The sequence below is a fragment of the Triplophysa dalaica genome, chromosome 10 (assembly GCF_015846415.1).
Source record: "Triplophysa dalaica isolate WHDGS20190420 chromosome 10, ASM1584641v1, whole genome shotgun sequence".
NCBI lineage: Eukaryota > Metazoa > Chordata > Actinopteri > Cypriniformes > Nemacheilidae > Triplophysa > Triplophysa dalaica.
The window spans coordinates 16,307,421-16,324,445 of NC_079551.1; the positions used below are offsets into that span (position 1 = coordinate 16,307,421).

The following is a 17,025-nucleotide window of genomic DNA, read 5'->3' on the forward strand; positions in this document are numbered from 1 at the left end:
TTATAAAAAGGCACTAAAAGCGGGAAAGGTAGAGCACATACGAAACCTGCTAGAAACTAACAAAAACAATCCTAGATTTTTATTTACTACAGTTGCTAAATTAACAAATAAACAGGCATCATCTGACCTGGTTATTCCGATGCACCTTGGTAGCAGTGAATTCATGAATCTTTTTACAGAGAAAATCGAAAACATACGAGACAAAATAGTAAAAATTCAACCTCCAAGTCTGTCCTATGAATTAGTACCATCCATTGCCCCAAAAGAAAAGCTACAGTGTTTCTCAACTATAAAATTGAATTATTGCTACATCTAAACCTACAACATGCTTATTAGACCCCATACCAACTACATTATTAAGAGTTACTACCTGTTGCAATTGAGCCCATTTATAACATTAACCCATCAATTAATCTAGGCCATGTCCCAGAACACTTTAGTCTGGCCATCATTAAGCCTTTTATCAAGAAACCAAATTTAGACCCCAATGAACTAGACAGATTTCAAATCTCCCTAACCAGTTTAAAATACTTGAAAATGTAGTGTCCACTTAGTTGTGCTTTTTTCTTACAAAATATTGACGTCAGGCTTTAATCGTGCTTCATAGCGCTGAAACTGCGCTCGTTAAAATTATAAACAACCTGCTTATAGCATCGGATAAAGGCAACATCTCACCCCTAGTCCTGCTTGACCTTAGTGCTGTGTTCGATACTGGAGAACAACACATTCTTTAAGATTGTGTTCACAATTATACCAGTATTCAGGCACAGTCACTACAATGGTTCAGATCTTACTTATCAGACAGATATCAATTTGTTCATTTAATTGGGGAATCGTCAAATCTAACACAAGTAAATTCTGGATTACCTCAGGGATCGGTTTTAGGACCCTTGCTCTTTTCCATATACATTCTGCCCCTTGGCAACATTTTTAGAAAACTTGGATTTTTTTCCCACTGTTATGCAGATGATACTCAGCTATACATCATCAAGACCAGATGATTCCTTCCAGCTATCCAAATTGGTAGAGTTCATCCAAGTTATAAAACATTGGATGACTAGAAATTTCCTTCTTTAATTTTCAATAAAACAGATATATTACTTATCGGACCAAAGACACATAAACAGAATATTTTGGATTATAACCTGTCAATTAACGGCTGTACTGTTACTCTTACAAATACAGTTAAAGACCTAGGCGTTATATTAGACAGCAAGCATTCACTTAATGCATAATATGATAAATAAACCACAGGGAGACTTCATTTATTAGATCTTATTTACTATATTGATCTTGCTTGTTATATAAACACCATGCACACACTGTGCTGGGTTTTACCTTTTTTTTGTTTTTCTTATTTTCTCCTGTAAAGCGGCTTTGGAACAATGCATATTTTGAGAAGCGCTATATAAATAAAACTGAAATGAATTGACATAGAAAAATGTAGAAATCAATCTGTTAGTAACATATTTATAATATAGTATAATTGAGATATATTTTCATTGTTAATTTTTTTATATTGATGCTGTCACACCATAGGCAACACAACTACTCATAATGAGTCATAAAAATAATTAAACTTAGTTAAAACTTTCTAATTTAGGTTTTAGAAACTAGAGCAGTTAAACTAATAAACTAGTTCCAGTTTTTGACTCATTCTTAGTTTTTATTATCATGAAAAACCTAAAATTATTACACAATTTTAAAAACGTTTACGTTATTTAGATGGTTTTGTTGGTGTTATTTAGTTACATTTTGTTACTCGTATCAAGAGATTTTTCTCAGTCCATGTATACACTTAACCATCCAAAGCATGTTTGCATTTACAAAAAAGAAATGTTTGTTTCCCCATGAGACTCCTGCTGCATTCACAAATGTCAGATGGTTTCCATTGCAGTGGCTTCAAACGCAAAGGAAATAAAAGTTTATGGAAGATGCTTTTCAATATAGAGCCTGCATCAGATTATAGCAGCAGAGCAGAACTATAAGATGGTCATTGCCGGTTTTGTTATGCTCTGATCGGACAGGTTTGATCTACAGCTATATATAGTCCACGCTGAGCGTGCAGGACAACAGGTCCATGCAGTTTCGCTGCCAAAGTTCTAAATTAAAATGTTGACGTTTCCAGTTAGCGGGGATAGCGTGCATATAAATGAAAGGCTGTGCGTCTCGTCTCGATTACAGTGTATTTATTTATTTATTTGTTCACCGCCCGCAGCATTTCAAGAAACAAAGAAGACTGATTCCGGAGAAGACGGTGTGGAAGTACTTTGTTCAGCTGTGCAGCGCATTGGAGCACATGCACTCTCGCCGCGTCATGCACAGAGGTATGTGCACGCTCACGTGCATGTGATACAACACACAAACATAAACACACTCGCACACTCTTCTACTCACTAACTCAATGACACTCCAGCCTCAACTTAGATGAACCCCCATACCCAAATTACTGCTATAAATCACTGCGAATATTGCTTATACATCTGTACATTCATATATGTGTACATATAGTTTGTATAGTCTTACAATCATGTACATTCTGCATAGTGTTCTCTGTATATTCCTCAGAAATGCAGTGTACCACTGTACTCATTTTCAGTATATCATATTAATACATCTTGTATATTTGTATACATCTTGTATATTTGTATGCATCTTGTACAGTCATAAACATTCCCTGTATATTCATTTGCACAATGTATAGTCCACATATATTCACTACATACTTATGTACACTTCAAATTCATATATGCACATCCTGTTTATTCACATATATTCTGTATATTCTCATATATGCTATATCAATTATTAACTACTTTGCACTTCTGGTTCGATGCTAACTGCATTTCATTGCCTTGTTTTTTATGTACAAGGACAATAAAGTTGAATCCAATCTAATCTAACTTTACACACTCAAAGTAGGTGTTAATATGAAAACGTTGGGGTTTTATGATGATTCATTTGAGGACGTGACATTAATGGTCTCGTTTGTACGGCGTATCTGAACTGTTATAAAAGGCCACTCAAAATGCTTGCTACGGATGCAAAAACGCAGAAAATCCGGTCCGATTCTTTTTATGACGAACGAAAATATCAGAGGTAGTGTGTAAATGTGACTGACACAACGTGAGGTTGTATTTATTTTTTAATGTGTGCAAATTTCGGACGCAAACTTCGGACTCAATGGTCTTAACCCTTCAGTCCAACGGTTACATATTTAGATGCATGCAAGGCTGTTTAAAACCACTCTTTCTTAAAAATACATCTGCCTCTTATTAACTTTGAGACAGGAATCTTAAGGTCTGTGCTATGCACAAGCTTGACCAGACACTCTACAGCATGCATTGCATCATCCTATTGCCATTCGAAAACAAGCAAGATGACGCAACTGTCCACAGCGACCTGAGACACTTCCCCAGTTCTCATGTTTTTATGCAACACTTGGTGAACTATTGTAACATACCAGACGTGCGCTTGTGAAGGGAGAGAATATGAATTAGCAGTAAAGGTTTCAACAGGCCTTGTGCTCAAAGTTAAGATCATGTTACCTTGCTGTCAACATGCGGCCGATCTCATGAAAAGGATTAGGACCGGCTGAAAAGTAAATACTGTATCTTGCTAATGGTAACCTTTTTGGTGACCTTTCTTCTTTTTCCAACCTTTTTCTACATTCAGACTGCTAATGTTTGTGTCGTGCACTTTTGTTTGTGGCTCAGGATCAAATGTTTTGTCCGTGTGTTGTTTTTGTAAAAGCTCAGGTCACGGGTTTATACTTGGGAAAAAAGTGGTTTGCATAAAATCATCTGCAAATTGCAACACATTAATTCTAGGACACATTTTTGTAGTCCCACATACATTTAAATATGCAGTTTGTACAATACTGTAATTCACTTTTTCTAAAAGTATAGTTTTTAGTCATTTTATATGATGGGTAATACATTCAGATCTTTGTCAAATAATGTACAAAACTAAATTAAATAAATTGTATTACGAAATTTTAAACTAGAATTATAAATACTTGATTTTAGTTCTGTTTCATTGGTTGTCCTATATGATGTGCTTGTTAGCCGTACATGTGTAGACGTCTCTAGTAATGTTAGCTTACATTTATTCTGTTACAGACATTAAACCGGCAAACGTCTTCATCACAGCCACTGGAGTGGTAAAACTGGGCGACCTGGGTTTGGGACGCTTCTTCAGTTCCAAAACCACTGCGGCTCATTCTCTAGGTAATCACTTTTTCCCTTTTTCCTGTCTGTTTGTTTGTCTTTTTTATTCTTTTTTCGAGGACTGAATGCTTCTGGAAGATTCTTTATCTGCTCACTAAGGCCTGGATGCGTTTCATTATGTCTGGCTACGAGCAGAACCATGTGGCTGGAAATCTCTTTCCTATTGGCCCCTGGGGCCTGTTGAGAGTCAAGTGCGCCAGTTCCTGTTACCATTTCATGAGCTTTCTGTTGCCTTGACCTTTGGCATGACCTTTCTAATCACACACCGTATAACACTACACACTAGAGTAACATCAAATGGTGTCCACATATTCTGCTTCCCCATGACAAAGCAATTTCTTTAGAGAAGTCACCACTTTTTAGCATAGCTCTCCATTAGAGGAATCACATGCCAGACACTTAGCTAGAAACGCAGCCCACTCGCTGTTTTAATACAGCTTACATGCAAAATGACCTGTTGTTTTAAAATCTCACTTCAACAGTTTATAAATTCCTAACAGCTTGTCTTCATCTTTATAGTCATTTGTATTAGTTTCTCGCAGTTGGATTCAGACGTGCACATTTGGTAAAGCCGTGTGACTCCACCTATGTGTCTTGACTTTAGTCCAATATTTCTTTTAGTTTAGCATCTTACCTTTGGCTCATTTTTGCCCTATGGACATAAATGATGCTCAATAATGTGGCGTGCTTATCTTCTAATTTATAAGATTCACAGTTTTTACCAAAACAGGGAGAAACTATTATATGTTTAATGAAGGACCCGCAGAGACACCGAAACAAGATCTAAAGAAGATCATAGTTTGGAGTGAGATTTTGTAACGTGGGTCAGCAAGCGCTGCCCCCCAAAAAAACCTTAGCATCGTCCTTGCATCAAGATTTTTCAATATTTGTTACAATATTTAAATGGTAATCTTTTTTTTTTTTAAGTATAAAGATTATGAAGTTCAAGTAAACACGCAGTGCACAACTAACATGAAATAATGATTGAAATAGTATAAAGCGTTTATTTGATTTTTTTCTCATATTTACGTATGTGCAAAATAATACTTATGAATGTATATCTATGTATAGGTGATAAGTGCATCTGTGTGGACTGTACAGTATGTCAAAATAAATAATTATTTTTAATGTCAGCTTGGTGATGAGTACAATGTCACTGCAAATAGAAAACTGCTGTAAAGTTGTTGCTAAAGCATCTAGAAATAACCTCCATGTTCACAGTGTGTGTTTTGACTCGCATTGCAAGCCGGTAGCATTCACCTCAACACAAAACAACACCGTGAGTCAGGAAATGCATGTGACTGCATCATAAAAACCTGAGCCCACAGCGCCCTCTGCAGGATACCTCCCTCCATTCAGAACCGCAATTCATCCAAAAGCTCAGGATGAGCTACAGTCCCCGTAAGGGCTTAATCGGGGCTCTCCTTAATCATGTCTTAATGGTGTCTGCTTCACCAGGGGACCATCTTCATTGGAGCCGGTGGTCCGCACAACCACATCATCCATTCGCACCTGCTCCCGGGGCCGGTGCCACACGGTATCATTTACACACTGCCACGTTAGGGATCCCTAACAAGGCTTTTTTTGGACCCCGTCGTGATTTATAACAGTTAGTGCATCAGGATTTTATCGCACCACCACGGCCGCAATGGTCTTTTGTAGAGATATCCACCATCTACCTACCCACGTCCATACGTATTTATTTTCCCCTGCACCCAGAATTCCTCTCCCGGGATGTTTTAGTATTGACAGTTGGAATGTACAAACGAGCACAAAAAGGCGTCGGGCAGGTACAGCACGAGAGAGTCTTCTACACAAGCCCGTGTCACCTGTCCCACAGGCTCGGGCTCTCCATACGCAGGCTGAAGGTTGAGCCGCAGCAGGGTATGAAATTCATGAGTCTCTACATGGCAGGTTAAATTCACCCATGGGCAAAGAGACCTTCGATCTGTGCCTCCCTCAGGGCGGGTAGACCAAAGCTTCCCGCTCGCGCCATCTCTCTCGCTTCTCGAAACCGCTCCACCTTTTCTCTCTCTCTCCTCGTTTCACCGTCTCGCACGGGGGCGGTTTAGGGCGGAGGGTGCGGGGTTGCTTCGGTGCGGTTTGGGGGTTGACAGTTCAGTCTGTAATGAGACAAACCACCACGGTAGAACTCCGGTACGCGTTGGATGGAGGTCCGGGAAGCGCCGTTCCACGGCTGTCAATTCTTTTCCTTAGAAGCCGAGCCCTTGCCTTTTAACTTTATCTCCGAGCGGCTCCGCAGCCCACAGATACAAACAAAGCAAAAGATTGAAGGAAAGGGGAGATAGCTCTTCTTTACGTTTGCCGCCAGAGGCTTGCTAGACTTTAAATTAAACCGAGTGGAAGCTGAAAGCGAGGGGAAATTGGAACAAAGGAATTTGGTGAGGGAAACGATAACACAAAAGATGATTCAAATAAAAACGAGCTAATCCCGTAACTCCTGTATTTTGCAATTAACGTTGCATATGGTGCTAATTACGTTCTAGCGTGTTATCTAAAGGGGTAGAGGTGACAAATTAAGTGGTTCTTATTCGTAGATTTGGAGAGTTAATCGGACAGGACAGGGTTTTCTTTAAATCCCCCTAACCTACAAACACATCCTGGAGCCCTCTCTTTTTTGTAATTCAACTTTTCGGGAATTTTCGCGTAATTAGCGTGCCGTTGAGAGACAGCCGTAATCGTTCTACTTTTTGCTAAGAAAAAGCTCAGCCCATTTCTCAAAAACGCATCATAATGTCATTACAACTCAAAACAATGGAAACGAATCCCAACACGACTTTCAATTTATTTGCATGAATAAGTAATGCGCTCTTAATTTGATGTGCCGATGGAATAGTAACTCTGTAGCACTAAGCCTTTATGAAACCATTAGCATAACAGGAGATGATTCCTTTCAAGTGTCTAATGATAGTTGATGATGTTGAAGCTCTTGAACTCTGAACGTGACAACGACATGAGTGTGATGACCACTTAATGGATTTCACTACTTGTACAGTCGATAAAGGGGTTCATTACTATTTTCTTTGTTTTAGAGTCACGCTTAGTTTTACAGAATTTAGTCATACATTTATGGTCATTAAAATCAATAAAATTGAACTCTCTTTTATTCCTATTTGGCATTTATCAAATCTGTATGAATTTGCTTCGCTGTATAAAATCACAGTATCGTTGATTGGTTTGACATGCATGTTGCATCATGGGGGGAGACAGTAGGAGGTATGCTTGTGTTTTTCTCAGTAACAGTTTCAACCTCAGCTGCTCTACCTGGCCAGCCATTCTGACACCGTTTGGAGTCGAGATGTTTCACGTTGAGTCTTGTTCTCGCCACCTGAGACTTCTTAACGCTTTGTCAGATCTGAGCTGTTTGTGCCAAGGCTAAACTTTTGTAAACTGCAAGCATTTGTCAGAATGTTTTTACTGTTCTTTTTTTACCCTTCTTTCCATCATCAATCTATGACGGCAGTTGGCTGGTTGGCTACAGTCAGTGAGCAGTAAGAAGCTCGTCATGGCTTTAGGGAGTTTGACTGGCCTCTTGGGTCCGGCTCTTCTGCCTGATGGCTATTAGTCACTGCCAATTACCCACACTTCTCTGCAGGGCTACAGACTAAGTGACCCCACGCTCTGTTCAGTCTCGCGTGTGTGTTGTTATGAGTTTCAAAGCCTTGCAACGTTTGCAATATCATGGGGCGTAAACATGCTATTTACTTTGTACATGCATGTAGATTCATTTACATGTGAAATAAGCTGTTTATACATTGGATAGCATTACAAAACAGAATTGGACAAATTTAACCAATTATTCACACTCATGTCATTCCAAACCTACATGACTTTCTTTCTTTTGCCAAACACAAGAAAATATATTTTGAAAATGTTGGTAACCAAATGGTTACCAAATATGGACACAAAACTGCCCTGTCCTTTATATTTGTATGTTTTGATCAAATTAAACAGTAAGGCAATACATGGTTTTCTTAGTTAAATCATCTGATAGGACCGTGTTTCTCTGTTAAAGATGGTTAGCAGTGGTTTACACCTACAGAGGATGTGGTAAACCCATCAGATATTTTTCTTGGCACAGTGGCTTCTACGGTTTTGTCAATTTTCTTAGACAATCCCATGTACAACAGCAGAAGGGAAAAGACAAGCTTTATTTGGCTGCCTTGAATGGCTCCTGCTGTAAATCATTCAGCTCCTTGCGTAATGAGAAGTGAATGAGAGATTCTTGAATCTTCTCTTATGTAAGCTGAGATTTTGATTCTCCTTACTCATTCTTACGGTTTGAAATCAGCCCTACGTCTTTCTAAACCATCCACCTACATGCGTTCATGAACATACACAGCGTTAAGCTCCATCTGGAAAAGTTGTACTCACAATGTGAATGTCAAAACGGTTCCCAAATTGTCGGTTTTCCGTCCTGAAAGAACGCTGTTTTATTTCAGTGCTGTTGTTCTAGTAAATCTGTATTGTGCTTTTTCAGTTTTTCCTGATTCCTGTAAGCTCTTGTTTATTTAGTGAAGAACTAGGGAAAATATGATGTTATTTTAACTTGATTTTTTTGACCAAATTTTCTTCTTCTTTAAATGCTCTTAAAACGATAACATTGCTATATATATTAACTTTTTTTAAAGAAATGTTATATATTTTTTCTCTTTTTGGGCAAGAAATCACACGCAAAATATGAGCAGAGTTGTAACCACTGTGGCTCCTCAATTTTTAAAGGGTTAGCTGAATAAATTACAATATTATCATATTTGTAGCATTAAAACTATCTATAACCGTTATGTTGTAATATCACGGTTATTGGCCTTGTCGGTATATTGTAGGGATGCATTGATATGTACATTTTGCCCAGTAACGATACCTAACATTTTAACATTGGAAGCTAATAATTGGCCGATATACATTATCTTGGTATTATTATTTATATTTTTTCTGGGCCTAAAAGTGAAGGCGAGGCAAAAAGTAGACAACTGCTTTTACTTTAAAAACATTAAAAAGTGTTCTCAAAAAGTCAGGTCTCAAAAAAAGCGATCAGAAAGCATTCAGACAGCAATCTCCCTCAAACAGTATGCGTTTTTCCAAAAATTCACTTTTATTGCCCTAATTTTATTGTTTTTATACCGATACTGAAAACATTAAAAATGACTATTTATCGGCCAATACCGAAATGACCGATAATATAGCAATAAAATATACCTAGTATATTGTGAAGGCTCTACATTGCATCAATTAGCTGTTTTGGACTTCAGAGCAAATGCATAAATAGAGATATCATCAGAAAATCATAATTGTTAAGTAGAAATGTTGTATTATTTGTTAAAGAACACTTCAAATTGTTTGTCGCTCGTCCACTGCCATTGGTTTGGTGTAAGATTGCACACTTTACTGTCAACATATAAACTGTTAATATGTATTTTGACCCTCACTACAGGCACGCATCATTGAGTTCATGTGTCTCTCGGTGTTGTTCGTAACCTCTCTCTTGTCATCGAAAACTCTTCAGTCTGAAACCTTTGTCAATGAAGCATCCATGGATGAACTCCTCGCATTGCAAATCAGACACAGCCTAACCGTCTCTCACGCTCCGACTGTCTCTCTTTTTGTGTTCCAGTGGGCACCCCATACTACATGTCTCCCGAGCGGATACACGAAAACGGATATAACTTCAAATCTGACATCTGGTCGCTAGGCTGCCTGCTCTATGAGGTAAAGTATAGAAATCCATCCCGTCATCCCCCTCCGCCAGCACTGTTCCTCTTCTTTTGTGAGATTCAATCAGACACCACGACTCCGTCGTGAAAATTACAATATGGTTTTGTACTCTGAGGTAAACGTTCCCCCGCATAGGAAACCTGGAGTGTGTTCCGAAGCCGAAGGGGAAATTCGGATGACATTTACATGTGTTTTAGATAACATGCGCCCCACTCTATCCAAAAGGATACTGACTGCTTTTATTAGCCTTTAATAGCACACAATTCCCGACAACACGACTCTGGGCAGAGTGTTGGTCTTTAGACGCCAGTCTGAATTGAAGACGAATGTGCAAAAAGGGTCAACATTGTTTTTATATCTACCATACACTTTTTAACCTTTAGAAAGTGTGCGTTCTTACGTAACAAGTCTTATTCGTACAAAAACAAATGTGGGCATTTTTTTGGGAGGGTACACTTTTTGGCCCTCCTTTCAGGGGCCACCTGGAATCGGTAGCCGCAATCTGAAAATGACACAATGCTTGATCCCACGGGACGTGCTGGCTACCAAAAACTGGTGTATAAACACACTCGCACGCAGGCACAGATTCACACTCACACTGTGCGGAAATAGACACATTGTTAGTCCAACACTCGTTCAATCTCATGAATCCCCCGAGTGTTTTTTTAGGGGGGGAAGCTTACCAGTAGCTACACCTCCCACAGTGCCTGGGGCTGAAAAACAACCATCTGAGTTCACCGCTGCTTGGAGACAGTGTTTCTTGGCACTAATTAGTCTCCCATAATGCACCAGACCCATCGGTGTGATCAGGCTGCCCTGCTTAGCGGTGGCCATGGGTCAGCCAAGTGCAGGGAGAAGGCAAACGGGGAACAGTTGTGATCTCTTAAGCTTCTGTTGAAGCCAAGCCTGGCCTCGGCCCCGAACAGATCTCTGCTGTCGCCCGGCGGTACATGAAGACTTTCATCTTGTCTCGCTGCCAGTGGGTCACGTGACCTGTGGGGGGGTGGCTGGGAGGTGATGAATTGACATCTGTTTGAGTGACGCATCTGATATCGGCAAACCCGCTGGCGGTTGGTGTGATGTTGCAGCCCGGAGGAGGAATTTGTTGCTCAGAAGTCGCTCTTTATTAACATGGGATACTTAATAAGTTTTTTGTTTCCGCTTTTGTATCGACTTTTTGTCTATTTAAAAAAATATATCCAATTATGCTCATATACGACTAATTTATTACTAAACTATTGGAGTATTTTTGACCTTGCAATGGAAAGTCTGGAAATTTGTATTTTTATGTTGGTTTTTTCCTTTGTGAATAAAAATGTGAAGTTAAGCTGCGAAAGTAAAACATAAAGAAAAAAGTTTTTTTTATGTTATTTTTTTTAATATTAAAATTATGTTATTCAGTCAAATCAGGAATAGCCAATGGTTCGAGATATACTGCATCTTTGTGTATACAGTATGTGTATACAACTTCTACGTGTTCATGTTTCATAATTTATTTCACTCTGTGTGTGTGAGTGTAAATATTGTGTTACCCAATCGAAAGCTAGCTGCGCTCATCCACAGCAGACTTGTGCCATCTCGAATTGATCTCCATTGATCTATTTTGTGCGAAAGGTCTATAGCTGTCCATGTAATTCCTTTATTCAGAGAGCATGAATCTTTTAGTCGATCTGTTGTGGAGGTCACAAGGCCTCGATTGAAAATCATCAATACCTGTGCATTCTATTTCTCCATCTGCATCCGCCATTCCGTTTGATGGCGCTGGAGCTCACCCGGTCAGCTGATGCGGCCACCCGCCTCCTGATGAAGAGAAGGGGTGTGGGACAAGGCCGGAGTCGGGATTGGCTCCCAAACGGCCCTGGTGGCAGACGGGACACTGGCTGTCCGCGGTGAATCTGTCAATAGTACCGCACCCTACTCCATGGTTCATCTGCATTATTGACAGATTGCTTCACCAAAGAGGAAACGTGTGGTTGTGTGATAGATAGATAGATAGATAGATAGATAGATAGATAGATAGAAGAACAGAGAGTCTTGGTTGCGTGTGAAGATTTTGGTTATTCAGCAGAGTTGTAGCCAGGAAATCAAATTCAGAAACATTTTTATTGGAAACTTTGTGTTTGGTATTTCGCAGGTGATTCTGAGTACCGGGTTGTGGAAAATGCTGTAGACTTTGATCAACTTCTGTTGACTTCTGTCTTTTTTTCATACAAGGAATGTTAACTGTTTCACCGCCATTGACGAAATATCTCGCCATTTAAAAAAAAAAAGGTTCCCCGCCAAAGACGAGTTATTACGGCAATCAGTTTTTGTACTGTTTTACAGCAGGTGGCCCTATTACACACCCTCTGGAAAAAGTACAAAATCCCAGAACCTAGAACATATATGTTTAAGCGGTTTTTAATGATGTTCTGAGTGGAATCTGGGTGGAATCTTTGACAAAAAAACGTTAATTATCTCTGTTTAATCAAAATGAGGCATTTTTGAAGAAACCTACCCACATCTACTTAGTGATAAAAAACGAAAAAATTAAGATAGAAGAATACGGTTTCTTATGTTTAAAAGCTGAGACTCTGTTCTTTCATTTGCCATATTGTTTGTCCATATATTCTTTACAGAAAAGCCATTAAAGTTGGGTGAAAATGTTATAAAACACTGGCGTAGGCTGGCAACTTTTAAAAAAAAAGGCTGGCGGGGAATGAGTTAATCTACACACCATTTCTAAAAAACATTTTGTAATATAAAATAAAGTTTTAAATATCTTAAGACTAATTTTAGTAGCAGTATTATATTTTTTTATTTTGTGACGCAAAAATAAAATTTTGTCTGCACTCAAAAATTATGTTCAGATTGAACCTCCATGCAAGCAGCAAAAAAATCACGAAAAGCTTTTAGGGAATGACATCAAGCTTACTATCAAGTTTTAGAAGTTCTGAATATCATTAACTGGCTATTAGCTGTATAACTAAAATCTTACCCAACTAAACTGTATTAGCCCAATGATCTCCGAACCCATTCTCAAAACCCTCATACAGTTAGTTTTGGTGTTGAGTTTTATGACATTTAAAAAAAGGGGGTCTTCACGGGCTTCCCTGACGGCCCTCGAGGGGTCCTCGCCGTTTCCTCCCCGCACCATGTCCAGTCTTTATTAAAGACAGGCAGACTTCATTTTGGTGGATCTCTGAGCTCACGGTCTGGCCCAGCCTTTTGAAGTCCTCCTAAAACGCTCCCTAATAGCCATTCTCAAAGGTGTTTCGGATTTATGTTGGCATAAATAAGAGGCAGGGACGGTTGCATCTGCCATCATTGCAAAAACACGAGGCCTGGCTTCCCGCTCGAGGTTTTACAACGAAAACCGTGAAGTCACAATCTCTGTTTACGACCATGTGTTTTGAGTATAACAGACACAATGGAGATGATGAAAACGGAATCGGCTATGTGATGGATTAACAAGAGCGTTGAAAGTAAACAGATTTGCATGCGCTACACGTAAGGGGGCGTTGCAATTTTGATAGGTGCCACAAATGATATTCCGTCATTAAAAAAGAATGCTCAGTCTACAGCGTAGGGAAGTTGTTTATTTATTAAATTTATAAAGATTTTTTTTATCCTACACCTGAACGGCAAACCTTCCAGACGTTTGAGCTAATTAAACTCCCCCTGCATCCAATTCAAATATAGATTACCTAGTATACCGTGGTGTTTTCTCAGCTCGGATCTCAGATTTTAATTTGATAGCTTAGTGAATTAATTCGGCCCAGACGTGTACAGCTGCTGAATACTCATGTTCTTTAAAGACGCTTCGGGAGAGCTGCGCACAAGAACGCTGGCGTCTCCAAAGGACTCTTAACATTCTGATGAGCTACCTTGCCCGTGTTTTGCTAATGATGCATAAAACCGTGAAGCGTCTGCACACTCATTCAGCAAATTTACAAACATTGCACGTGTCTGAAACTTTTCTTTGCGGAATGCGAGGTGTTATCGCTACCAAGAAGCGGGGCGATTTTCTCTACATTTTTTTGTAAAAGAGGTAAATTCAGCTTAATCATCGCAGTCTCTGTGTGTGTGTGTGTGTGTGTATGTGTGAGAAAGACGTTCGTACGAGTTTGTGCCAGTTTGTGGCGTCAGACGGGGACTTTTCAAGTCGTAGAATATGGATTCATATTTAATTGTGTTCCCTCCTTTTGCCTGCGCCTCCATTTGATTAATATATCATTAAAGAATGGATTCGAGAAAGATGAGCGAGATGAAATAATGATGGTTTTCTGAGCTTGAACACGACTCTTTTTCAGAGGGCTCGTGAGAATGGAGTTATGGACAACTTTCGGCATGAATTTAATTGCCGTGCAAAGAGTTTGATGAAGATGAAAGCTCACTAATAATTATGATTATCGATATTTTTCACTACTGATTTAATACAGTAGTGTGTATTCTTTTACCATTTACTCACCCTTGTTTCATTTCAAACCTATATGACTTTCTTTCGCCGGGAGAACACAAAAGATGATATTTTGGTAACCAAACATCCTTGACTTCCATTGTATGGAGACAAAACAATCGATTCATTTCTCTAAATATATATCTTCTTCTTTTGTGTTCTACAGAAGAAAGAGTCATATACAGGTTTTGAACAACATGACATACAACAAATATCCTGCGTGTCTGGGCGACCATAAGTGTTTACGACTTCTTTGTCGTTTTCTGCGTCTGCATGCGTAAGCGATCTCTACGAATATGGGTGTCTGTTTAAGTATGTTCCTCTCCATTGTCTGGGTGTATATGAATGTGTGCGCGTCTTTTGTGTTCGCACGCGAGTGTGTCAACGCGTGTGTCTTTGGCCACCGTTGCACCGGAGCCCCGCAGACAGACAGCAGGCCAGCGTGGTGCTGGGTGGACTCCTCCGGAATACCAATGAGGAGAGCTGCTGGGCTCCGGGGGTCAGGGAGCAAGTCAATCATCTTGCCCATCGCCTGGGCGCCCCGAATCAAATTAGCCTGAAAAATTCAGGGGCCGGGAGCACGGGGCGAGCAGCTGTCAGGGCCAAGAGCGCCCAGGCACTAATGAACCAGATGAATAGTGCAAAAACTCCAAAATAAAAACAGGACAGTTGACATTTTTCATATGTCAGAAGCAGAAGATGCATGAAAATATGGTGGTCCTTGTTTAACCCTTTGCTGGCTACAGCTGCTACCCACCCCTGACCCCCCTCTGCGGACCCCCCACACACACACACACGCATGAACCAGACAGCCCCTCCCTCCCTCCTTCCACAGGTAAAGAAAACGTAAACAATCAAAGCCACCGTCGGATTTGCATTTCTTTAAGTGGCGTTCTATGGTACCGCGCGTCGTAATTATCCCGGGAAGTCTTCGCAAGAGCGGCAGCACGCTGAAGAGACAGATGTTTCCATGAAACGACACTATAGGCGTATCATTTTGTGTCTGGGCATGAAAAAACAAACAACTACCCCTCGTTGTGAGGCTTTGTGCTTTTGAAGATTTTTCTTTAGTGCGTGTGTGTGTGTGTGTGTCTGCGTGAAATACAAACACATAAAAACAGTCTGGCCGAAAAATACTCGCTCACAGAGCCCATTACTGTCTCACACACATGCATCCCATTGCTATAACTGATGGAGGAATAAGAACAAGTCAAGAAGGTCAATATTGTTTTTTTAATAAGTTTAATATCTAACAGAAAACATATTCAAATTGAACAACAACTAAATCATTAGTAGTGTTTGTTTCATTGTTACAATCGCTCATTAAAACCCCCACCCTAAGTATTAAAAGGACTGTTCACCCAAAAATAAAAAATTTGTCATTACTCACCCTCTTGTCATTTCAAACCGGAATACACAAGAAGATATTTTGAAAAATGTTGGTAGTAGGGCTGAAAATAGATTTAAAAAATGTAATTGCGATTAATCGCACCATTTCGTTCGATTATCTGTGATAAATCGCACGCGTATAGTAAAATTAAAGATACACTGTTTCTTTTGTTTATCATGTTAATTTTAATCATTTGCTGTCAATCGATTCAAAACTAACTTATCACACACAGCATTATCTTTTTAAATATACTTTCACATTCCAATAATTTAACATTTTATCTCTAAATTAAAGTAGAATCAACACATTTCTTTAACAGCATCATTTTATGAATCAAAGCCCACATTCTAATATTGTTGGCTTTGAAACCAATGTCTTTATTATATATATATATTTTTTCTACTAATCAAACCCATTATTAATAAATGTGCCCTGTCTAACAGGTAGGAAATATACAGAAAATAAATTAAGTTCTCAAACACTTTACAGTTTTAAAATACATAGAAATCTCGATTAAAGCTACAAAATCACATTGATTTCTTCTTTTCTTTGATTAACATTAGTGACAGGAGTCACAGCAGGATGTTTAAGAACGTGGCCCCTTTAAGACTGCCACTCTAAGCTGGTCTAATGCGCTTCCTATCTTTTCTTTTTCTTGCTTTCATTCGAGACTTCATTTAACTCGGTGAAGACTGTGCTTGCGAAAATACTAGACAAATTGTGCTTTCTGACAAAATCTTGTGTGTTTTTATTCATTCAAGTACGAAAGGGAAGTTAATACGGATGCGCTGTCTGACAGATTTTGACTCAGCCTTTAGCCCACAGCCAGAAGTTGTCAATCTATACTGGACGTGTCAATACAACCATTTCAATTCGCACCTAAATGGTTAAAGGCCATTTGCGTATATGAATAAGAGTGTGATTATATAATGAAATGTTAGACAATGATAACACAAAAAACACTTGTGTTAATCTGAAAAAAATGTAATCGCATTGACAGCCCTAGTTGGTACCCATTGACTTGCATTGGTTTTATGCACAAACAATAGAAGTGAATGGGGACCTCTGCTGTTCGGTTTTCAACCTTTTTCAAAATATCTTCTTTTGTGTATAAATAAAGTAAATTCTCTGTAACTATATGACGCTTTGTAATAAAGTAATAACCCCCCGATTTTTACTATCTTCACAAGTTCTGCCACACCGCGTTCCTCTCCTCGCTACTATGCTGACAG

General features: G+C 39.2%; 1 protein-coding gene across 2 annotated transcripts in view; it reads left to right on the forward strand.

Moving 5' to 3' along the window:
- nek7 (NIMA-related kinase 7) overlaps positions 1 to 17,025 on the forward strand; it is a 75,603-nt gene that overhangs the window by 29,088 nt on the left and 29,490 nt on the right. For both annotated transcript variants that reach the window (XR_008907824.1, XM_056759615.1), the window contains exons 6-8: positions 2,219 to 2,327; positions 4,122 to 4,229; positions 9,865 to 9,959. Coding sequence is in view for 1 of the 2 variants with exons in the window: in XM_056759615.1 (XP_056615593.1) it covers positions 2,219 to 2,327; positions 4,122 to 4,229; positions 9,865 to 9,959 (312 nt within the window). In the remaining variant the exon portion in view is untranslated. The remainder of the gene's footprint in view (positions 1 to 2,218; positions 2,328 to 4,121; positions 4,230 to 9,864; positions 9,960 to 17,025) is intronic.